Source organism: Jaculus jaculus, chromosome 2 (genome assembly GCF_020740685.1).
Source record: "Jaculus jaculus isolate mJacJac1 chromosome 2, mJacJac1.mat.Y.cur, whole genome shotgun sequence".
Classification (NCBI taxonomy): Eukaryota; Metazoa; Chordata; class Mammalia; order Rodentia; family Dipodidae; genus Jaculus; species Jaculus jaculus.
The window spans coordinates 104,711,105-104,736,463 of NC_059103.1; the positions used below are offsets into that span (position 1 = coordinate 104,711,105).

General features: G+C 41.6%; 1 protein-coding gene across 1 annotated transcript; it reads left to right on the forward strand.

The window, feature by feature from the left end:
* Positions 1-22,924: 22,924 nt before the first annotated feature.
* On the forward strand, positions 22,925-23,327 carry LOC123458814 (protein kish-A-like). Its single transcript, XM_045144348.1, has one exon. The coding sequence runs from the start codon at positions 22,926-22,928 to the stop codon at positions 23,142-23,144; it is 219 nt and encodes a 72-aa protein (XP_045000283.1). The 5' UTR covers position 22,925; the 3' UTR covers positions 23,145-23,327.
* The last annotated feature ends 2,032 nt before the right edge of the window (positions 23,328-25,359 follow it).

Here is a 25,359-nt window from a genome sequence, read left to right on the forward strand (position 1 = left end):
ACAAAATGTAAGCTGTAAATTTATTTATTTACTTTTTAAATTTATTTATTTACGTTTATTTCAAAGTATAAATTTTCAGGCTTGCTGGACAATTCCCCACTATGTTTAACACTTACACAGATGCCACTCTACTGTACATTTAAGAAGGAAAGGAAAAAGGGAGGTGGAATTTAAAAACCTTCAAAAAGTTATTGTTTATTTTTTACTAAGTAGGAACTTCATACGGACGCATACATTGCATTTCCCTCCTCCCTGCCCCCATTCCACTGAGGGCCGTCCTTAGTGTAACCGCTGGCATTTACCATTACTTGTAGATTATGAGTTGTGAGAGCAGCAGTCTGGCACTGTGGGGAGGGGTAGGTCTCTGGATATTTCTTCCCACACTGTGGCTCTTACTTTCTTTCTGCCCTCTTGCATAAACTTTCCTGATCCTGGTGAGAGCAACAAATTCAAAGATAACTGTCATTGAAATGGTTGTTTTACTTGTAGGTCTGAAGAGGAGGGGCCATACCACACCAGTCAGGAGGCAGAGGGACTGAGGACCTGGGTAAGAGTCTGCACTGAGATGTCCGCGGGAGGGCTACGGTGTGCTGCTTTCAGACTGGCTAGTTTGAACAACGTCAGCTGCTCTAGGCCATAATGACTGTCCTGTGTTTTCTGTGCCTGTTTCCAGGGTGTTAGGGAAGAAGGGATAGGTCCCTCAGAATTAGGGCTCAGTATTGAGGTGGCTGGGATTCTGGGTCTGATGCAGCTGGTTTTGGTGGAAAGACCCAGCCACAGGCTAGTAGCCTGTGAGTGTAGGCAGTAGTTTGCCCTGACAGGACACAGTCCTTCCAGGCCTAGAAAGACTTCAAGATGTTAGAGAACCAAAAGTACTGAATTAAAAAGACACAATTTGTGGAGTATATTTTGGGACATAAAGAAGCCAAGAGGGGCTAGATGCAGTTAGCAAGAGAAGGGTATGATAGGGAAGAAAACTGTTTCTCAACATCATGAAAAAAAAGTCATAGGAAGGAAGGAGGGTACTTTTCAGTGTTCTCTGAGAGGCTTCATGCAAGCAGATGCTTTCTGCACAAGCAGGCAGCTGGATTGTACATCCAATCTGGGTGGTGAAAGCCTCTGTACTCAGAAGCACCTCTCAGCCAAAGCAGTGATGTTGGGCTACTCCTGGATACTGAGTCTCTCCCTTGACAATATATTTTTCTTATCTTCCTTGACTGAGTATCCTAGAGAGATAGTTCTCAACTAGAAGCCACTTTGCCACCCGAGGGCCATTTGGCAATGTCTGAAAAAGTGTATGGTTGTCCTAGCAGGTGGATTATACTGCTGTCACCAAATGGACAGCGGCCAAAGGTCTTGATAAGCATACTAAAATGCATGGCTGAGCTGCCTGCAGGGAAACATCACAAAATCCAAAACCAGCACTGTCGGAGTTGAGAACTTTTTCTAAGTATTCACATCATGGAAGTTAAGGAAGCCAGTATATAAACCATAATCCATCACAAGGGAAATTTTCACCAGTGATTCTGAAGTAGAAATATTGTCCACATTATTTTTATAAATCTTTTTTTGTTCAAAAAATAACTTCCTTGATTTATACTTCTTTATTTTTCTATGTTTCTATGTTAGAGAAAAGAGGCCTGGAGAATTTATGCAGAGAGAATTACTTAGTCTCTGTATTAGTTATCTTTCTCATAGCTGTCACCAAATATCTACTAAGAAGAAACTTCTGAGAAGAAAGATTCCTTTTGGCTCACTTGGGAGGAAATGCATGATGGTGTGGAAGGTAGTGGCTTGCTCACATCTTGGTACAAGCAGAGAGGTTGGGCAGAAATGAAGAGCTGGGCTGTATCCCATAAGACTCAAAGACACCAATACCAAGCTCAACCATAAATCCTGCCTACTGGGCCAGTTGGAATTTCAGAACAGGTTAAATGATCAAAGGTTTTTCTAATCAAGCCAGTTTGTAAAGACTGGAAAGTATACCTGCTTTTTTAAAGCAGGAGGCTGAGGAGATGGCTCAGCTGTTAAAGATGCTTGTTTAAAAGCACAGACACGGGCTGGAGAGATGGCTTAGTGGTTAAGCGCTTGCCTGTGAAGCCTAAGGACCCCAGTTCGAGGCTCGGTTCCCCAGGTCCCACGTTAGCCAGATGCACAAGGGGGCGCACATGTCTGGAGTTGGTTTGCAGAGGCTGGAAGCGCTGGTGTGCCCATTCTTTCTCTCTCCCTCTATCTGTCTTTCTCTCTGTGTCTGTCGCTCTCAAATAAAAAAAAAAAAAATTAAAAGCACAGACACTGGGCTGGAGAGATGGCTCAGGAGTCAAGGCATTTGCCTTCAAAGCCTAACAACCTGGGTTTCATTCCCCAGTACCCAGGTAAGCCAAATGCATAAAGTGGCAAATGCATCTATAGTTTATTTACAGTGGCTGGAGGCCCTGGCACACCCATTCTCTGTGTGTGTTTCTTTCTGTCTCTGTCTGTCTAGCTCTTTCTTCTTGCAAATAAAAATTAAAAAAATATTTGAAAAAAAATTCACAGACACCAATTCAAAGCCACAGGATTATGAATAACCAGGGAAACAGCTACATGAAAAGAGCAAGTAACAAAATAAATGAAAAGCTGCAGCTAATGGATCCAAAGAAATGCAGGTCTATGAACCATTTTATCCAGAATTCAAAATAATGATTTTATAAAAGCTCAGGTACTTATGAAAGAACATTAATAGATAAAAAAGTCAAAGCAGGAAAATTCACACAATATCTTCTCAAATTTCTAGTGCAGCAAAGGCCTGGAAATCATAAAAATGACCCAAATAGACATTCCGAAACTGCAAGAACATAATGACTACTCTAAAGAAATTCTATGAAGAATTCCAACAGCAGACTCAGCTAAGCAGAAGAAAGCATGAGTGATCTCAAGAAGTTACCTAGTCATCGAAGCAAAAAGAACTTTTTAAAAATGTGAAGAAGTACATGGTCCTTATAGGACACCATCAAATAAACCAATATGTGCATTATGACAATTTCAGAAATGTTATGAGAATGCCATGTCAGAAACATAAATAAACATATTAATGTATTTATTTACTTATTTATTTATTTTGGTTTTTCGAGGTAGTGTCTCACTCTAGCACAGGCTGACCTGGATTTCACTATGTAGTCCCAGGGTGGCCTTGAACTCACTGTGATCCTCCTACTTCTGCCTCCTGAGTGCTGGGATTAAAGGCATGTGCCACCATGCCAGGCTCACATTCGTGTGTTTTCACAAGGTCCGAATTTCTTGGGTAACAATAAATTCACAAGGCATGAGGATTTCAGTGGCAGCCATTTGCCAGATAATCTCACTTTCCCTGAATGCTCTGGGTAAGGTACATAGCTTCTTATTCCAATCATACTAACGTAACTCTCAAATTACACTATCCTCTATCATATATATATAGTGAGAGACAGATAGATAGATAGATAGATAGATAGATAGATAGATAGATAGATCAATTGACCAAATACCAAGCTAAAGCCCCTGGCCTTGACATACACACCAGTTGGATAGGTCACAGGTTGGAGGGTGTCCCTTGCCATCAAGAACTAAATGTCCACTTTTTTTATGAGTTCCAGGTTATCTTTTCCTCAGTTCAGTGTGTACAGTAAGTCTTGGGTCTGGTTTTCCTGACATAATTCTATAATATGCTATGCCCATGTGCTCCTATCATCTCTGTTCATCTCTGATAAATTTAGAGCATGGCACCACTTCTGCTCCCAGGAATAATAGACAGATGGTGGTGTTTCCATGTCTACCCAGGCGCAAATCCACCATCCACCCTCAAAATGAAGTCAAAAGCTGCTTGCAAAATGGAGTCTCCCAGGGTAAGGTTCAGTCTGAAAAGCCACTGTTTACACACTATATGGAATAACTTAGAGCAGGGAACAGCCGGATTTCAACAAGGACCAGAGAAATAGAAGGGGGTAGAAACCTACTTTACAAAAAACAATTCCTAATTCTGGAAAGGGAAACAAACAACCAGTTTGTGATGTCCATAACCCCAGTCAGATGACTATGTCTTTACAGACACACATTACCATCAAGTTCTCAAAAGTCAAAGGGAGAGGGTGTTTTTGATTTCTTTTTTTCTGGTTTTTCATGGTAGGGTCTCACTCTAGCCCAGGATGACCTGGAATTCACGATGGAGCCTCAGAGTGGCCTCGACTCACGACGATCCTCCAACCTCTGCCTCCCGAGTGCTGGGATTAAAGGCGTGTGTCACCACGCTCAGCACAAAGGGTGAGTTTTTAATACAGCAAAAGAAAAATGACTAGTAACATACAAGGGAATTCCCATAAAACCACTGGAGGACTGATTCCTTAGTGGGACTCTTGAGGGACAACAGAGAACGAGATGTTTTATTCAAATTGTTCAAACACAAAACAAACAAACCAGCATACAAAAATCTATCAAATCCTGCTAAGAATTCTGTATTCAGCAAAGCTGTCCTTCAAACATGAGGGAGAGATAAAAACTTTCTAGCATGAATCAGAGCAAAAGGTTCATTATCACTAGACTTACTACCAGAAATGATCAAGGAGAGATGGGCTGCTTCTCCAGCTGCCACCATGGCCTTCTAAGCTGGAGGGAATCTGGTATGGGGAGAATGCGTGGAACCTGGTATTGCAGTCAGGTTTGCAATGCTGGCAGAAATCTCCCAAGTAAGAGCACCTTGTGGGGAAAAGGTTTATTTTTGGCTTATAGACTTAAGGGGAAGCTTCATGATGGCAGGGGAAAATGATGGCATGAGCAGAGGGTGGATATCACCTCCTGGCCAACATCAGACAGACAACATTAGCAGGAGAACATGCCAAACACTGGCAAGGAGAAACTGGCTATAAGCCTGCCCGTAACAATACACTGCCTCCAGGAGGTGTTAATTCCCAAATCTCCATCATCTGAGAAACTAGCATTCAGAACACCTAAATTTATGGGGGACACCTGAATCAAACCATCATATTCTGGCCCTGGGTCCCATAAACTGATAACCATCTATGATTAATGTTAATGTACTCAGTCCAACTTTAAAAGTCCCCATAGTTTTTATAAATCCTTATGATATTCAAAAATCCCCATAATCTAATGTCTTTTAACTGAATTATAAGAGCCATAATACAAACAACAACAACAACAACAAAATAATGGCACAGAATTAACATTTATATTGCAAAAGATGGCATGGGCAGAGCAAAGACATATTCAGCCATACAAGATTTAAAACAACCAGGGCAAACATCAAACTGTAGCTCCAAGTCCAACAACTGTAGCCAATCTCCAAGTCCAGTAATTCTAACCAGCAACAAGTCTCTGGAGTTCCAATTCCACCCCTTCAGATAGGCTACTCACAGCCCTGGAAACTTCATATGGAGCCAGAAGCTCTCCTTGGCAGCTATCTCGTGGTCCCAGCATCTTCAATGCGTCTCCACTGCAACCCATGGTTCATCCTCATGGCTCCAACAGTTCTCCATGCAGGCAACCAACAAAACTGCTTCACACTGCCCATGGCTATTTCCAAAACACAAGACCATGTTGCAATTCCTTGACCCTCTCTTTCCTGCATTTCTTATACTCCACAATACCAGGTAGGGTGTCAATTTGTTAATCTAGGGGTGAATAAAGCAGACTTTGTAGAATAGAACACTCATTCAGCATTCAGGCCCTTTCAAAAGACTGCATTCTTTCTGTTGTCCCAGTGCAGATCAGCTGGCCCAGTCTCAATGGTTATAATCTATCATACAATTACAGCTGAATGAGCAGCAGTTTGGGCCCAAAGATTTCTTTCTGTGCCATATCCCTCTGCTCACATCAGTCTGTTTCTATGCAAAGCAACCCTGCACAGGTTTTCAAGACATGGGCATAACAGTAAGCCTCTCACACAAACTGCTTCTAGCCCAGTCCAGGCAAAGCTCTTTTTCACCCTCACAAGCCAAACCTCACAGTCCTTAGTTCTTACTGCATTCAGGTCTTTCAACTCTTACCACAATAGTCCATCAATGTACTTATAGCACTGCATGGTGTCTCTTAAGGCAAGATTTCAAATTCATCCACATTCGTCTTAAAAATCAGCTCCAAAAGGCCAGAATTACACAGTCAAGTGTCGAGTAGCCAATGAAACCACTCCTCAATACTAACTTTACTGTTGCAGTCAGATTCACCTTGCTGTCAGAAATCACCTGACCAATAGCAGGTTGTGGGAAAAGGCTTTATTTTGGCTTACAGACACAAGGGGAATATCCATGATGGCAGGGGAAAATGGTGGCATGAGCAGAGGGTGGACATCCCATCCTGTCCAACAGCAACAGGAGTGTGTGCCAAACACTGGCAAGAAGAAACTGTCTATAATACCCATAAGCCTGCCCCCAACAATACACTCCCTCCAGGAGGTGTTATTTCCCAAATATCCATAAGCTGAGAACCTAGCATTCAGAACCCCTGAGTTTATGGGGGACACCTGATTCAAACCACTGCTCTTGGAAAAAGACTTCAGTGGTTGGGCCATTGCCGATCCAAGGCCAGTGGGCCATGAGGAGATAAAGTGTGTGGGTAGGTCCTGTGAGGCACCAGCTATGCATGTAACCTCACTTCATCTCATGGCGAAAAAGTGATCCAGACCCTCTATTCATTGCTGGATGCCAAAGACCAGGTTGGTTGTCAGGAAGAAGTGGGTGATCAGTGAGCATATGATGAGAAGTCTAGCTGGGCTCAATAAACCAGAAACTGCCATACATGGTGAGACCAAAGTAAAGGTGCTCCAATGATGCCCTACCTTTTCCAATGGAGTCCAGCCATCCCTCCAACAGCAGCATCATTAAGGATCAGAAATTTCATTAAGTACCAGCTACCTTACTGTGAGAACCTGAAGACACACAGTAAAAGCTCTGTCCTTTTGGAAAAATAAAGACATAATTCCCTAGGTCATGAAGGGGAAATGGGTACTAACTGCAACTGTGATGAAAGACGTTAGGACATTGTCAAGCATGCAAAGTGTCTCTCTGAAGAACAGTTCAAGGAATTTAATTTGAAAACTAGTACTTCTATTATTTGTGAATTAGTCAAGAATTCAAATCCCGTGAAGCCTATGTAGTTTCTGAAGGATGAAAAGACCACACATAAAACGATGACAGTTGTAGCTGCCTCGTACAAACCCAAGACAAAAGAGCAAGCAGGCAAACAAATAGCCCAAGGATCACTATCCTCATCTACCCACTTCTCTATATCTTTCTTGTGCTGCATCACACTAACAATATCTGACAGTATCTCAAGTTCCAGTTACAGATGGAACTAGTGACTTATGCTCATTTTAGCCATTTTGTCTCTTGTACCCTCCTCTCTCCATACAATCTAATCACAATAGTGCTTCTGGGACATTCATTCTTAGTCCTAGCCAGAGTTGCCTCTTCTCATCCAAGACCATTGAGGGGTAATATTTCTGGTTTTAGTGAGTACTTTATTTACTGTTGTAGTTTGAATGTGCAATGCTCAGGTGTTTGAACACTTGGTCCTCAGTTGGTGGCACTGTTTGGGAGGGTTGTGGAACCTTTAGGAGGAGCCTTGCTGGAGGAAGTGAGGCACTAGGGGCAGGTCTTGAGATATTATATAAAAGCTCCAAATTCCCGTTCGTCCTTTGCTTCCTGACTGGTACAATGTGACTGGTTCAGCTTCATGCTCCTAACTCTGTGCCTTCCTTGTCATGATATTTCCCTTCAAAAACTGTAAACCAAAATCAACCCTTTGCTTCCTTAAGTTGCTTCTGGTCAGGTCTTTGTTTCCAGAAATGGGAAGTAAGTAACACCTTTATTAAGGACCTTCTGAATAGGTAATGGTGGGAACCACAGTAAGAATGAGTAGAAGGGAGCTTATTGTGTTCCAGGAGCCAAGTCTCTACTCGTTTTTATTGGGGGTGACTGAGGCATGGAGGAGTTTTCACGATGTTGCCCAGGATGAGTTTGAACTCCTGATCTTCTAGCCTCCAAGTAGGTAGGATTATAGGCAATGCCATCATGCCCAGTTTGTCCTATACTCTTCTGCTGCAGGCATGTCCTTGTGTGTGTGTCAGGGGGCGGGGGGATGAGGTTAATAGTCATTTCATTGGAAGAATGACTGGACAGTGATTTAAAAAAATAATTATTTCACTTCTGAATTCAGACAAGTTGACTCTAGAATTATTTCACCCCTGAATTAGGACAAGTTGAAATCGACCTAAAGTTGAGTTTATGTGGTGTGTGTTCCTATGTGCATGGATGCACCTGTGTGTGGGCATCTGTATGTTTGAGGCCAGTGGTTGACACTGGGTGTGATGGCTTGAATGTAAAATTTCTCCCATAGCCTCATGTGTTGTGATGAAACCTTGATCACAGCTCATGGAGCCTTTGGGAGGTGGAGACTTGCTGGAGGAGGTGTGTTCCTAGGGGAAGGCCTTATATAGTTCAGCCCACTTGCCAGCACTACCAAGGTGCTCTGTCTACTTCTTCCCATTACTGTGGAGATGTGATACCTGGCTGGCTGCTTTTGACATGCTTTCCTCACCATGATGAATGTTTCCTTCAAAACTGTAAGCTGGAAATAAAACCCATTTTTCTATAAGCTGCTTCTGGTTATTTTGTCACAGCAACAAGAAGGTAACAGAAGGATCCCTAGGGCTCACTGGCAAGTTAGTCTAACCAAATCAATAAGATTTGGATTCAGTAAGAGACCTTGTCTCAAAAAGAAGGTTGGATGTAAGAGGGAGACAATAACATCCACCTCTAGCCTCCACACATGCGGGCACACATATGCATATACACTCACACATGTGTACCCAACATACGCATACAGTTAAATTCTATATGTAAAACTTATAATATATGTTGTAGTCAACTTTGTGTTTCTGGGATGAACTTCTAAATCAAGCACAGTTTATGGGAGGAACATGATTTGTTGAAACTTACAAATCCAGGGGAAGTTCCATAATGATAAAAGAAGCTTCCCCCCTTTCACAGGTGCACACAGAGAGAAATACTACCGCCAGGTCTATAAGCAAGCACACTCCAGGAACCCCAGGCAGAGCTCAAGCACACTATATCTTTAGTCTGGAATTATAGATCCGTCTTCACACATTAGGTCTGGACTCTAGGTTCTACTCAGAGTGACCCCTAATTACAAGCTTGAATAAGACTCCAGAATCTTTTGGGGGTCATCCATTAAAACTACCACAAAATATAATATTAAAGAAAAGCCTTTCTGTGTTTTTAATAGTGGCTGAAATAAAAACACATGTCAACATGGAAAAAGCTCTAAGGAGTAGGAGTGCACCTGCTGTATTTCAGAGAATCTCTCCCCTGGCTTTGAGGCAGCTGAATGTCTTTTACATGGGTCCAAATTGTTTTTCACTGTATCTGATTTCTGACTCAGGTTCCAGTGGGTTGGTTCTGACACATGAGCCATTTTGCATATAACTATCAATTTTTTTCCAGATCAGTATAATAAGGAAATGATGTAGATAAGAAAATATTTGCTAAAGTTGTTCATGACAAAATGAAAGAATGTGATGACTATGAAAACACAGATATATAAAATTCACTATAAAGATAAAGTTATAACTGTTGGGCCCTGAAAGGCCTAGGCGTGAGGCCTAGTGGAACTTCCTGAGCCTAGCTAAAGTTTGGAGACCTGTCTCTGGCCAGCTATGACTCAGCAGGATGCCTAAGGGCTTCTGGCCTGATACTTCCTCATGGTAATTGTAATTACCATTTCAATAGTTAAAGTTTACTATTGGCCCTTACCTCTTCTCCCACCCTAAAATCCCCGCCTTCATCCCCAACACGATATAGGCAACTGCTCAGAGTAATAAAGCGAGTTGTTCCTGCATTGCAAAGACTCCTGACTCAGTGTGGTTTTTCTCCGGTGGCCAGGAGAGGTTTCTGAGTCGTCCGACGCTCATCATCCCCTCAACCCCTAGGGAGGAACCAGCAGGCCTGGTCCTTCCCTCGGCACTACCTGAGCGGGAAGGAGCCCCGCATCTGGCGCCCAACGTGCGGCTCTGGGACCCCGACAGACTAGTGCACCCCGTGAGAGGCAGTCGTTGAGGAGGTAATCGGTGTTTGCGGGTGAGCGTACCCTCATAAGTTATGAGGTAGTCTTCCTATTTACTGCACTAACCTTTGCTTCTATAACCTGAACTTACTTGTTGACATCTCTTCGTTCCCTTTCTCTTCCCCTTCATCTTCGGTTCGCTGGTGGCTTTTGTATTTCTAAAGGCTTGTGCTTCTCTCTCTCTCTCTCTCTCTGCTTGGGCCTGTGAAAGCAGACCAGCTTTTTCTGCCATTATGGGACTTCCCCTGGATCTATAAGCTTCAATAAATATTCCTTCCTCCATAACTGTACCTGGTCTGGAAGTTTATCTCAGCAAACCTAAAGCTGTCTAATGAACTGAGATGAACCTGACCATGTGGATGTTAATCTTTTGGAACCTTTATTTTAAAGAAATAGACATAAACTTAATGCTTACAACTAAATGTGTCTTCTGGAGTGATAAGCCAAATTTTATGGACTATTCAGATGAAAGTTTAAAAATTCTAAGTACAGACAGCATTAAACTTTGAGGCTTAGCTTATAAGCTTTCTAAGAGGAAAGAAAGACTACAGGGAACTTCATTGGAACTGGAATACTGGCATAAGGGCCGGCTGCGTCCTGCTGCCCAGGCCCAAAGAGTTTAATCAAGGTTAAATTTGTAATAGACTGATATGCTTTGCTAGAGATATTGGATTAAAAATTTTAATATTTGTTTTTTCTTTGTTTTTGTTTTTCGAGGTAGGATTTCACTCTAGCCCAGGCTGACCTGGAATTCCCTAAGAAGCCTCAGGGTGGCCTAAAACTCATGGTAATCCTCCTACCTCTACCTCCCGAGTGCTGGGATTAAAGACGTACACCACCACGCCCAGCTGAGATTTAAGATTTTAATCTAAAACACCTCAAGCAAGTTACAGGCACTGAGACAAATTTTAGGTTATGACGGTTCAATTTACATTGTTTTAGTCTCTTTTTGCTATGCCTTATACCAGTTAAAAATGTTTACTCTGTGCCTTTATATGTTAAGTGTTTAACTTGTTTAATTTTACAAATCTCAATATCTTAAATTGGTCAAGACTGTGGGGACCTTTAAAATTAAACTAAGTACAATGTATAATATATGATAGTTATAAATCTACTGGGAGCCAGGGGCAAAATTTGGTAATTTAAATAGATGGCCCCCCTCTTGACAGCCTGTGCCTGACCATCCCCTACTGGGAAATGGCAGACAATCCACCTCCTGGGAGAGTGCCATGTGGCCCCCTTGGACTGACCCAGGTGGAGACAAGGGAAAAGTCCACCCTCTTGTGGTGACTGGGCTCACTGCTAACTTACTAGGGCAAGACATCCTTGGAGATGCCGAGGCTTTCATCACTACTGACCATAAGGCCTTTTATAATGATTTGTTAAATTAAAAAAAAATATATATCAACAATGGTTTAAGGAAGGGAGGGAATGTCATCCTAATTACTCCAATGAATACCCCCAATTCTAAGGGCCACTGCCCAGTCCCCCCATTTAAAATCCAGTGGAGACTGGGGGACCCTATATGGGTTGAGCAGTGGCCTCTCCCTTCTAAGTTACACCAACTCCACATACTTATTGATCAACAGTTGGAGACCGGACATATCCGTCCCTCCACTAGTCCCTGGAACTCTCCTGTCTTTGTCATAAAAAAGCCTAATGGGTCCTAGAGATTTTTATATGATTTAAGAAAGATCAATGAACGCATGATCCCCTTTGGAACCCCCCAGAGGGGACTTCCATGGATCCCAGCTATTCCCAATATATACCATATTACTATCATTGACATTAAAGATTGCTTTTTCTCTATCCCTCTCCATCCAGGAGACATGGGAAAATTTGCATCCTCTGTACCCGCTATTAACTTTTGTGGCCCAGATAGGAGATTTGAATGGACTGTCTTACCTCAGGGCATGGCTAATAGCCCGCCCATTTGTCAATATTACCTGTCATCCATTTTCTCTTCTCTTTTCAATCTCCCCAATACCCTGTTTTATATCTACATGGATGATATTATTCTTGGGTGCCTAGATTCCTCCACACTCCAGGACCTTACCCATCAATGTCTAACTATCCTTCATACTCACGGCTTTAAAGTAGCTCCTGAAAAAGTTCAAACTGTGCATCCCTTTAAGATCTTGGGCTCGACCCTTACTCTAGATACAGTTTCACCTGTTAAACCACAACTTTATATTCAGGATTCTTACACCTTGCCTCAACTCCAGAAGCTCTTGGGAGAAATTAACTGGATGAGGACTTGGATACCCATAACTACTGAAGAGCTGTCCCCTTTGTTTGACCTCCTAAAGGATCTTAACTTCTCCTCTCAGGTAATTTTGTCCCCTTGTCATCAACAAATTTTTTTTTTTAATTTTTATTAACGTTTTCCATGATTATAAAATATATCCCATGGTAATTCCCTCCCTCCCCACCCCCACACTTTCCCGTTTGAAATTCCATTCTCCATCATATTACCTCCCCATTACAATCATTGTAATTACATATATACAATATAAACCTATTAAGTAGACTCCTCCCTTCCTTTCTCCACCCTTTATGTCTCCTTTTCAACTTACTGGCCTCTGCTACTAAGTATTTTCATTCTCACGCAGAAGCCCAGTCATCTGTAGCTAGGATCCACATATGAGAGAGAACATGTGGCGCTTGGCTTTCTGGGCCTGGGTTACCTGACTTAGTATAATACTTTCCAGGTCCATCCATTTTTCTGCAAATTTCATAACTTCATTTTTCTTTACCGCTGAGTAGAACTCCATTGTATAAATGTACCACATCTTCATTATCCACTCATCTGTTGAGGGACATCTAGGCTGGTTCCATTTCCCAGCTATTATAAATTGAGCAGCAATAAACATGGTTGAACATGTACTTCTAAGGAAATGAGATGAGTCCTTTGGATATATGCCTAGGAGCGCTATAGCTGGGTCATATGGTAGATCAATCTCTAGCTGCTTTAGGAACCTCCACACTGTTTTCCACAATGGCTGGACCAGATTGCATTCCCACCAGCAGTGCAGAAGGGTTCTTTTTTTTCCACATCCCCGCCAACATTTATGATCATTTGTTTTCATGATGGTGGCCAATCTGACAGGAGTGAGATGGAATCTCAATGTAGTTTTAATCTGCATTTCCCTGATGACTAGTGACGTAGAACATTTTTTAAGATGCTTATATGCCATTCATATTTCTTCTTTTGAGAACTCTCTATTTAGCTCCATAGCCCATTTTTTGATTGGCTTGTTTGATTCCTTATTATTTAACTTTTTGAGTTCTTTGTATATCCTAGATATTAGTCCTCTATCAGATATATAGCTGGCGAAGATTTTTTCCCATTCTGTAGGTTGCCTCTTTGCTTTTTTCACTGTGTCCTTTGCAGTGCAAAATCTTTGTAATTTCATTAGGTCCCAGTGGTTAATCTGTGGTTTTATTGCCTGAGCAATTGGGGTTGTATTCAGAAAGTCTTTGCCAAGACCAATATGTTGAAGGGTTTCCCCTACTTTTTCCTCTAGCAGTTTCAGAGTTTCAGGTCTGATGTTAAGGTCTTTAATCCATTTGGACTTAATTCTTGTGCATGGCGAGAGAGAAGAATCTATTTTCATCCTTCTGCAGATATTTATCCAGTTTTCAAAACACCATTTGCTGAAGAGGCTGTCTCTTCTCCAATGAGTATTTTTGGCATTTTTATTGAATATCAGGTGGCTATAGCTACTTGGGCTTACATCTGGGTCCTCTATTCTGTTCCACTGATCTACATGTCTGTTTTTGTGCCAGGACCATGCTGTTTTTGTTACTATGGCTCTGTAGTATAGGGTAAAATCAGGTATGGTGATACCACCAGCCTCTTTTTTGTTGCTCAGTATTATTTTAGATATTCGAGGTTTTTTGTGATTCCAAATGAAGTTTTGGATTGTTTTTTCTATTTCCATGAAGAAAGCCTTTGGAATTTTGATAGGGATTGCATTAAATGTGTAGATTGCTTTAGGCAAGATTGCCATTTTCACGATATTGATTCTTCCAATCCAGGAACAAGGGATGTTTCTCCACTTTCTAGTGTCTTCTGCAATTTCTCGCTTGAGTGTTTTAAAGTTCTCATTGTATAGATTCTTTACTTCCTTGGTTAGGTTTATTCCAAGGTATTTTATTTTTTTTGATGCAATTGTGAATGGGAGTGATTCTCTGATTTCATCCTCTGTGTGTTTGTTGTTAGCATATATGAAGGCTACTGATTTCTGTGAATTTATTTTGTATTCTGCAACATTGCTGTAGGTTTTGATCAGCTCTAACAGCTTGCTAGTAGACTCTTTAGGGTCCTTTATGTATAGAATCATGTCATCTGCAAATAATGATAACTTGATTTCTTCCTTTCCAATTTGTATCCCTTTTATGTGTGTCTCTTGCCTTATTGCTATGGCCAAGACTTCCAAAACTATATTAAATAGAAGTGGGGACAGTGGACACCCTTGTCTTGTTCCTGATTTTAGTGGAAAAGCTTCTAGTTTTTCCCCATTTAGTAATATGTTGGCTGTAGGCTTGTCATAAATAGCCTTTATTATATTGAGATATGTTCCTTCTATTCCCAGTCTCTGTAGGACTTTTATCATGAAGGGATGTTGGATTTTGTCAAATGCTTTCTCTGCATCTAATGAGATGATCATGTGATTTTTGTCCTTCAACCCGTTTATGTAATGTATTACATTTATAGATTTACGTATGTTGAACCATCCCTGCATCTCTGGGATAAAGCCTACTTGGTCAGGGTGAATGATCTTTTTGATATACTCTTGTATTCTGTTTGCCAATATTTTGTTGAGAATTTTTGTATCTATGTTCATGAGGGAGATTGGTCTGTAATTTTCTTTTTTTGTTCTATCTTTGCCTGGTTTTGGTATCAGGGTGATGCTGGCCTCATAGAAGGATTTTGGTAGAATTCCTTCTTTTTCAATTTCCTGGAAAAGCTTAAGAAGCAATGGTGTTAGCTCTTCCTTAAAAGTCTAGGAAAATTCAGCAGTGAATCCATCCAGGCCTGGGCTTTTTTTAGTTGGGAGATTATTGATAACTGTTCGGATCTCCATGTTTGTTATAGTTCGATTTAAGTGATTAATCTCATTTTGATTTAATTTAGGTAGGTCATATAGATCAAGGAAATCATCCATTTCTTTCAGATTTTCATACTTTGTGGAGTATATGCTTTTATAGTATGTCCCTATGATTTTTTGAATTTCTCTGGAATCTGTTGTGATGTTACCTTGTTCATCTCTGATTTTATTAATTTGTGTCTCTTCTCTCTTTCTTTTGGTCAGATTTGCTAAGGGTTTATCAATCTTGTTTATCCTTTCAAAGAACCAACTCTTTGTTTCATTAATTCTTTGGATTGTTCTTTTGTTTCTATCTCATTAATTTCTGCCCTAATCTTTATTATTTCTTCCCGTCTACTAATTTTTGGTTTGCCTTGTTCTTCTTTTTCCAAGGCTTTAAGGCGAAGCATTGGGTCGTTTACTTGCGACCTTTCTAATTTCTTAATATAGGCACTTAAGGCTATAAATTTACCTCTTAGAACTGCCTTCATTGTGTCCCAGAGATTTTGGTATGTTGTGTTCTCATTATCATTTGACTCTATAAATTTTTTGATTTCCTTTTTGATTTCTTCATTAACCCACTCATCATTTAGTAGTGTATTGTTTAGTTTCCATGATTTTGTGTATGCTCTATAGCCTTTCTTGCTACTGATTTGTAGTTTAATTCCATTGTGGTCAGATAGAATGCAAGCAATTATTTCAATTTTCCTGAATTTGTTAAGATTTGCTTTGTGTCCTAATATATGGTCTATTTTAGAGAATGTTCCATGTGCTGCTGAAAAGAATGTATATTCTGCAGCCTTTGGATGAAATGTCCTGTATATATCTGTTAGGTCCATTCCTTCTATGACCTCATTTAGTCCAGATGCCTCTCTGTTTTTTCTTTCCCTGGATGACCTGTCAATTGATGAGAGTGGGGTGTTAAAGTCACCCACCACCACTGTGTTTGGTGTTATCTGTGACCTTAGTTCTAATAGTGTTTGTTTGACGAATTTGGGAGCCCCCATGTTAGGTGCATATATGTTTAGGATTGTAATGTCCTCCTGTTGGAGTGTGCCCTTAATCAATATAAAGTGACCTTCCTTATCTTTCTTGACTAACGTCGGACTAAAGTCTACCCTGTCTGATATTAGGATAGCAACCCCTGCTTGTTTTCTAGGCCCATTTGCTTGAAACACCGTCTTCCAACCTTTCACCCTAAGATAATGTCTATCCTTTGTAGAAAGGTGAGTTTCTTGGAGACAACAAATTGTAGGATCCTGCTTTTTAACCCAGTCTGCAAATCTATGTCTTTTCGTTGGGGCATTGAGACCGTTGATATTAAGAGATATTATTGAAAGGTGTGTTTATGTTTGCCATTTTTGTGTGTGTGTGTGTGTGTTACTGGTTCTACCTGTGCTCTCTTCTGTTAACTGGTATTTGAGTATAGCTTGTTTTTTCTAGGTTCCTTATATGTGTGCTTTTCCTTTTGTTCAGCATGGAGGATTCTATCAAGTATTTTCTGTAGAGCTGGTTTTGTCTTCAAATACTCCTTTAACCTGCTTTTGTCATGGAATGTCTTTATTTCTCCATCTATTTGAATGGATAACTTTGCAGGATAAAGTAACCTTGGTTGACAGTTGTTATCTTTCAGAACTTGGAATATATCACTCTAGGCCCTTCTGGCTTTAAAAGTTTGTGTTGAATAATCTGCTGTAATCCTGATGGGCTTGCTTTTGTAGGTAACTTGATTTTTCTCTCTAACTGCTTTCAATATTTTTTCTTTGGTTTGTGTGTTTGGAAGTTTGATTATAATATGGCGAGGAGAGGTTCTTTCTGGGTTTTGTCTGGCTGGGGTTCTAAAGGCTTCCTGTATCTGTATTGGCACCTCTTTCCCAATTTGGGGAAAATTTTCCTCTATGATTTTGTTGAAGATGCCTACTATGCCTCTGGAGTGGAGTTCTTCTCCTTCTACTATCCCCTGAATTCTTATATTGGATCTTTTCATAGTGTCCCGAGTATCTTGAAATTCCCACTCATACTTTTCTATAAGTTTGTCTTTCTCTTTGTTGGACTGCATTAGGTCTGCCACCTGGTCTTCTAGCTTAGATATTCTGTCCTCTCCCTCATCCATCCTACTGGTGAGAGTTTCTACAGAGTTTTTTATTTCATTAACTGTGTTCTTCATTGCTAGTAATTCTGACTGTTTTTTTTTATTATTTCTATTTCCCTATTTATGTCTTGTATTGCCTTCTTTATTTCATTAAATTGGTGTCCTGCCTCTTCTTTGATTCCTTTGATTTCCTCTTTGATTTCCTCTTTGATTTCTTCTTTGATTGTTTTCATGTGTTCTTTGACCTCTTTGAACATATTTATAATTATTCTTTTGAACTCTTTCTCAGGCATTTCCTCTAACTCTTTCTCACTGGAGGACGTTTCTGATGCATTAATACTTTTAGGTGGATTTATATCGTCTTGCTTTTTAGTGTTTCTTGTGTTATAATGTATATATTTTTGCATCTTGGATTAAGTTAATGCTTGGATTTTCTAGCTAGGTGTGTATTCTTAGCTGTATCAATTGATTTGATGTAATATATTTTCAGGGTAGGACCTTAAGGTATTAGGTGTGGCTCTTAAGACTCTCAGAGTATCTACAAAGATGTTCTTAGGGGTTGAGTTTCCCTGCTTTAGGAGTATTCAAGCAGGCTGAGTGGAATAAAATATAGGTAGATTCTAAAATTTAACTAAACACTGTACACATTCAATCAAAAACAGCCCCGAGTATGTATGCAAGAGTAGTTATTATAATGACCAGATCCTCTATCAACAAAGAGGTTTAGATTTCTGGTCTGTTGAGGGATCCAAGTCAGCTTGTGACCAAGTGAGACCCTTCCCGGTGTAATCCCAGTTACCTTGGGTGATTTTGGTCTCAGTCAAGTTGCTGCCTGGGTCGTCGGGCTGCTGTTCTGATTTCTGGAGCTGGGCACTTGCTTTTCCTACGGGGCAAACCGAGTCGCTGCTGCTGCCGTAGCTGCCACCACCGGAGCCACCACCGCTGCTGAAGCTGCCACTGCCGTGTCCACCGCTGCTGCTCCCCCCGAAGCCGCTGCTGCAGGATCTGCCGCCGCTGCCACTCCTGGGTCCGCTGCTGCTGGGGCCGCTGGTACCGGTGCTGGAGCCGCTGAAGTTGCTGCTGAACTCTGCTCCTGCTTGGGTCCCGCTGTCAGCCCAAGTTTGTGTGGCCGGGTCCCGGGCTGCTGCTGTGTTCGCTGGAGCTGGGTTCAGGCGTTGGGGGAGGGGAGGGAGCCGTGGCTGCTTTGGATCTCTCACTGCTCCACATGATCTTCTACCTCGCGGTCTTCTCCTCCGCTGCTCGCTGGCGCTCTCCCCTCACGTTTCCGAGTTGCGGAGAGCGCGGTGTGAGGGAAAAATCCCGCACCTGGCTTTTCCTGCAGCTCGAGCTGAGAGTCTGGCGGCTTTCTGCTGCGCCGCGGCTGCGGCGGTTGGCCGAGCTGCCGGAGCCGCTTTTCTGCCTGTGCGGGCTCTGGATGCTCTATAACTCTTCGACTTCTCCGCTGCCGCCTCAATTTCCTATACACCTCACTTTTTAGTAAAAGTGTGTATTTTGCTGAGTTTTTTTGGTCTTTTTCCCCCCTAGGCTGCTTTGGCGTGGTACCTACACCGCCATCTTAACCGGAAGTCTCCAACAAATTTTTTATAAGGTACAACAGGCTATAAATACTGCGACCTTAAAGAGGTTCAATCCTAATTTGCCCATCTCCCTCTACATTTTCTCTGGGGAAACATTATGTACTGCACTGTTGGCCCAGGAAGGTGATCCCATCCAATGGATCCACCTCTCAATTGGTGGGATCCCCAGAGTTTATTCTAAAACCAACCAGGTTGCTGATTGCATTATCAAGGGCAGAGACACCTCTGTCCGGTTGTTTGGCACAGAACCTCACCTTATTGTCACTCCCTTTAAGATAACTGATTTCTCCTGGCTTCAGAGAAATAATAACAGAGTTGCTATGGCTCTCGAGGGGTTTCTAGGTAAAATTAATTGCCATTATGGCCCCCACAAATGGATGAGTTCTTTCTCCAGGTTAGAATGGAAGCCCCCCAGGCTTTTTCTGTCTCAACCTAACCCTGACTTTCTTACTGTGTTTACTGATGGAGGGTGCCTCGGGGCTTCCCTAGTCATTTACCCTCCTTTAAAACAGAAAAAAGAGCCTATCCCCATAAAGTCACTCTCCCATGAGGTTGAGGGGTCAGCACAATTCAAAGAACTATTTGCTGTCGTTCTAGCTTTAGACACTATTCAAGAGCCATTTAACTTATTTTCTGGCAGCCTTTATGTTGTTCATTTATTACCCAACCTGGTTGAGGCCCATATTAGATTGGACTCCAACCCTATATCTCCTTTGATGATTCAAGCTCGTTCCCTACTCAAACAAAGAATCAATCCCATTTTTCTTCAACATCTCAGGGGTCATCAAAACTTATCGGGATTTCTCTCTCAAGGAAACAATTTGGCTGATAAAATGGCTTCTATGCCTCAATTTAATACTATTACAGAAGCTACACGCTTGCACTTATTGACCTATGTCAACTGGAGAGGTCTCAAGCACAGGTTTCCACAGGTGCCAGTCAAGAACCTTAAAAAAATTGTCCGGACTTGTAAGTCCTGTCAGCCTTTCCTCCAAGTACCCCCCCTTCAAAATACAGGAAGCAATCCTCCAGGGCTCCGCCCTAATCATCTTTGGCAAATTGATGTCACACACTATTCTCCATTTGGAAAGCTTAACTATATCTTTCTTTCAGTCGATACCTTCTCCCGTGCCTGCTGGGCATCAGCACATGCTGAGGAAAAATCTAAACATGCCATTAGTCATATGCTTCAATGTTTTGCCACTCTCGGGCTACCTGATCAAATAAAAACAGATAATGGTCCCTGCTTCGTAAGCAAGGTCTTTATAGATTTTCTCCAGATGTGGAAAATTTCACATTCCACAGGCATCCCATACAACCCCCAGGGCCAAGCTATAGTTGAAAGATATAATCAAACTCTCAAGTCTCAATTACAAAAACAAAAGGGGGAATCCTTACCCCCACATGACCAACTAAAAAAGGCATTATTTACCCTAAACACTTTAAACTTTTCTAAAGAAAATAAACAATTATCCCCTTTTCAAAAACATTGGTCCTCATCTGTTACCTACAGTTCTATCTGGGTAAGATGGAGGGACCCATTGACTGGGGCCTGGAGAGGGCCTGATCCGCTCCTCACAGCAGGGAGAGGGTTTGGATGTGTCTTCCCTCAAGATGAAAAAAGACCCATTTGGGTACCAGCGAGGGGCCTAAAATATTTGTCTGAACAAGGGGACACTGACAATCACTTTTCTAGGGAGTGTCCCACCCCTGAGGACTGTTCCTAAAATGGTCCTTTACCCTGCTAAATTAAATAACTCCCTCCCTTGTGGAGGATTGCTGGCTTTGCCTCCAATCTGGGCCTCTCTGGGTGATTACAGTACACTTGTCCATACGACCTTAAAAAGCTGCTCAGCCACCTTCCCCATCCCCGTCCAGCTTTTCCCAATGTTTCCTCTGGGCATTTGGGTCCTTCCTTCTCCTAATAATTCCAGCATAGATGTGAGATACATTCATATTTCCTTCTGTAATTTTAACAAAACTGAGCCCAGTGCTCAACGCTGCCCGCCTTCTGGAATGGCTTATGTTTGCGGAGGCAAAATGGCCTGTAACTTTCTGCCCAGCAATTGGATGGGCCTTTGTGCTCCAGCCACCTTAATCCCAGATGTAGATATCATTCCTGGAAGCTAGATTCCTTGGCTAAGGTAGTCCTACAAAACAGAAGAGGACTAGACCTACTAACAGCCGAAAAGAGAGGCATATGTTTGTTTTTACAGGAAAAATGCTGCTTTTACGCCAGTAAATCGGGAATCGTCCAGGACAAGATTAAGAGGCTCCAGGAAGACTTGGAGAGGAGGCGACGGGACCCCCAAGACAACCTGCTGCAGACGGGCTTACATGACATCTTACCTTACATCCTCCCTCTACCTGAACCCCTCCCCATCCTTCTTCTTCTCCTTCTTCTCCTTCTCCTTCTTCTCCTTCCCCTCCTCCTTATCCTCACTGTCGGGCCTTGTGTAACTAACAAAATTACACAATTTATTTACCAGCGGCTAGAGGTAAAAAAAACCTCATCAGGTCGAGATATCACAGGCTGACAACTAAGAAATTAAGTTCCTCAGATGACCCACTGCCACCTCCCCTGCCCTCCATGTGACCAATGACGGGTAAGATCCCCAGAGGAGGACAACCTAAGACAGGCCGTGGAGTGGCTCAGTGAGCTAAACACCTGGTACTCAATGATGGGTAAGATCCCCAGAGGGGGACAACCTAAGACAGGGGCCACGGTGACTAATGCTCTTACAAAAACAAAAGGGGGAGATGTTGGGCCCTGAAAGGCCTAGGCATGAGGCCTAGTGGAACTTCCTGAGCCTAGCTAAAGCTAAAGTTAAAGCTGTCTCTGGCCAGCTATGACTCAGCAGGATGCCTAAGGGCTTCTGACCTGCTACTTCCTCATGGTAATTGTAATTACCATTTCAATAGTTAAAGTTTACTATTGGCCCTTACCTCTTCTCCCACCCTAAAATCCCCGCCTTTATCCCCAACATGATATAGGCAACTGCTCAGAGTAATAAAGCGAGTTGTTCCTGCATTGCAAAGACTCCCGACTCAGTGTGGTTTTTCTCCGGTGGCCAGGAGAGGTTTCTGAGTCGTCCGACGCTCATCATCCCCTCATCCCCTAGGGAGGAACCAGCAGGCCTGGTCCTTCCCTCAGCACTACCTGTGCGGGAAGGAGCCCCGCATATAACCAAATTTAGATACCTCAATACTGTGATAGTAATGTGAAATCACTCGTAATTCTAGCACTAAAGAAGACAGAGGTATTAAAACAACTAGGGCTCTAAGAACTTGTTAATGGATACACAACATAAAGACTCAGATTGTGGCACCAGTAGTATAAAATGTTGAAGAGGAGATACTTTAGTATATGTTTGACATTAAGTTGTGGTCAGATCTTTCTCTGGTTTTCCAAGGTAGGGTCTCTCTCTAGCCCAGGCTGACCTGGAATTCACTATGTAGTCTTGGGGTGGCCTTGTACTCATAGAAATCCTCCTACCTCTGTCTCCCAAGTGCTGGGATAAAAGGTGTGAGCCACCATACCTGGCAGCTTTTTTTTTTTTTTTTTTTTTTTTTTTTTTTAAGTAAGGTTTTGCTATGTAGCATCAAACCACTCAATATGTAGCCCAGGCTACTTTGGTACTCTCTGCTGTCTTGTCTCAGTTTCCTGAGAACTACAATTACAGGTATGTGCCACCATACCTCATTGATATCACCTTGAAACAGATGATTGTACAATGCTTTATGTGAACCTCATGGGAAGCAGAAAGAGAAACTCTAGTCAATACACAAAAGGATAAACAAAACAAATTACAGCTGCAAAAGATACTGGGATGAAACCCCTTCCTGATTCTCCTTTACATCGTAGCCATGGGGTACGTAGTTTCACTGTGTGTTCTGCCATGATGCGCTGCTTCACCAGATACCCACAGCAAATTATGGATGAAACCTCTGACACCATGAGTTAAAATAGGCCTTTTTTGCTTCCGCCGGAGGCCTGGAAGGGTGATGTGGCTGGGCTCGGCTGGCGTCACTATGTCTGCCATTTTCAATTTCCAGAGTCTGCTGACTGTCATCTTGCTGCTTATATGTACCTGTGCTTACATCCGGTCCTTGGCACCCAGCATCTTGGACAGAAATAAGACTGGATTGTTGGGGATATTTTGGAAATGTGCCAGAACTGGTGAACGAAAAAGTCCATATGTCGCAGTGTGCTGTGTAGTGATGGCCTTCAGCATCCTTTTCATGCAGTAGCCTGGAAAAAGTAACACTTGAATTTCCATCATATTTCACTATAAACAAGGACTTGCCTTCAGAAATACTGGGAAGAATGGTTAACCCTTTTATCTCTGCACATGGGATGAGATAACTTTCCAGATGCTGTTCTCTATTTTCATGTTATTGGACCAATGATCTGTATAAATAGTTAAGATGCAACCATTTAATACAGAGTTTAAGAGCCTGTAACAATTACCTTCAGTGCTGTTACTCAGTACAATATTCTGCAAATGTACTTCTGTTTTGAAGTAAGGCAGCTTACAGGCACATTGTAGCAACAGAATTGGGCAGTGACTCCATTCCTTCCACTGGGACTTGGAAATGACACATCTCTACAGAATGGCTTGGAGAAAAATTATTTTTCTTGTTGTGGATTGCATTTGCATTACTAATTTTGCTTTTCACCTGACCATACTTTTATCCTTAACCAGAATACCTCTACTCTTAGGAAATTCTGCAGTTTATTTCAGGTTTTTAAAATATTTAAAACAAACCAGGCATGGTGGCATAGGCCTTTAATCCCAGTACTTAGGAGGCCAAGGTCATAGGATCAGCATGAATTTAAGGCCAGCTTAGATCTACAGAATGAGTTCCAGGTCACCCTGGGCTAGAGTGAGACCCTATCTCAAAAAACCCAAAAAAGGTTTAAAACAAGCGTATGTAGTTCTTAAGCACTAATATAAATGGGATAACTTACAAGTAGAGGTGAGAAAATGTTCAAATTTAACAGAAGTGTGAGGCCTCCGGTCAGGTTTGGACACATGATTCACATGTAACCAGCTACCTGTTATTCTTTGAAAAAGACAATGTTGTTAAAAAGAAAAAGCAAAATTGAACAATTGTAGAATGATGATTCTAAATATGTTTTCCTTACAATGCCATGTCTTCTAAATAGAACATTTTTTGTAAAAAAAAAATATATATATATAAATTATATATATATATATATATATATATATATATATATATATATATATATGTGTGTGTGTGTGTGTGTGTGTGTGTGTATTGGCTTTTTTCTTTTTTCTTTTTTAAAAGTTATTTTACAGAAAGAGAAAGAAAGAGGCAGATGAGAGACATAAAGGGAAAGAATGGGCACACCAGGCCTCTAGCCACTGCAAACAAACTCCAGACACATGCTCCACCTTGTGCAACTGGCTTACGTGGGTCGTGGAGAATCGAACCTGGATTCTTTGGCTTTATAGTCAAATGCCTTAACCATAAGCAATCTCTCCATCCCAAGCCTTTTTCTTTTTAAGTAGATTGTCTTGTATATTTTATTCCACCAATGGAAGGCTGGCTGTCACATTGATTAATATCAATATGTAAAATATGCCCATAAGTAATTATTTTAAATGTAAATCTATTAAATTATTTAATTAAAGGACATAGAATGAGTTTATGAGTTTTAAAAAGGTCCAGTGATATACTGCCTAAGACTTACTTCATCTGTACAAAAAAATACAGGGTAAAAGTGAGGACATGAGAGAAGACATTCTGTACAGTCACCAAGTCAAAACTGTCACAGGAGATAAAGGTCATTTTATCATGACAAAGGGACCAATTCATTAAGAGACTCTCACTACAGGTGTATATGTACCTAGTAATAGAATACCTAAATACATAGGACAAATATTAACATACTGGACAGAGGGCAGATGGCAATGATACTTGAATCAGTAACCTGTTCTAGGCATACAGCTGACCCCTGAAAGAGGCAAGTTGGGGTACCACTTCCCCATGCAGCCAAAAGTATGAACATAACTTGACTCTTTCTAAGCTTAACTACTATTGTCATTAACTACTAGTGGCTGTTGATCCCTACTGATAACACAAACTGCTGCTTCACTCATACTTCGTATGTTACATGGATCATGTACAGTAAAAAATATGTGAGAACCATGACGATCACATTTATTTTTGTTTTGTTTGTGTGCGTGTGTATGTGATTGGTATTATGGTGTGATACGTGGAGGTATGGTTGGTGTGTATGCATATGCAGGTGCCCCATGAGCATGTATGAAGAGGCCAGAGGAGACCAGTCAGCCCTCAATTGCTCATTGTATGTTTCCTTGAGATGGAGTCTTTCACTGAACCCAAAAATGCTCCCCCCACCCTTTTTTATGGTAAGACGGGTTGAGCAGCAAGCGTCAGCAATTTTTAGTTTCCACATCCCACAGGTCTAGCTTTA

Bases quoted from the DNA above. Each gene is read 5' to 3' on its own strand.
- LOC123458814 (XM_045144348.1), top strand. From the start codon at position 22,926: ATGTCTGCCATTTTCAATTTCCAGAGTCTGCTGACTGTCATCTTGCTG.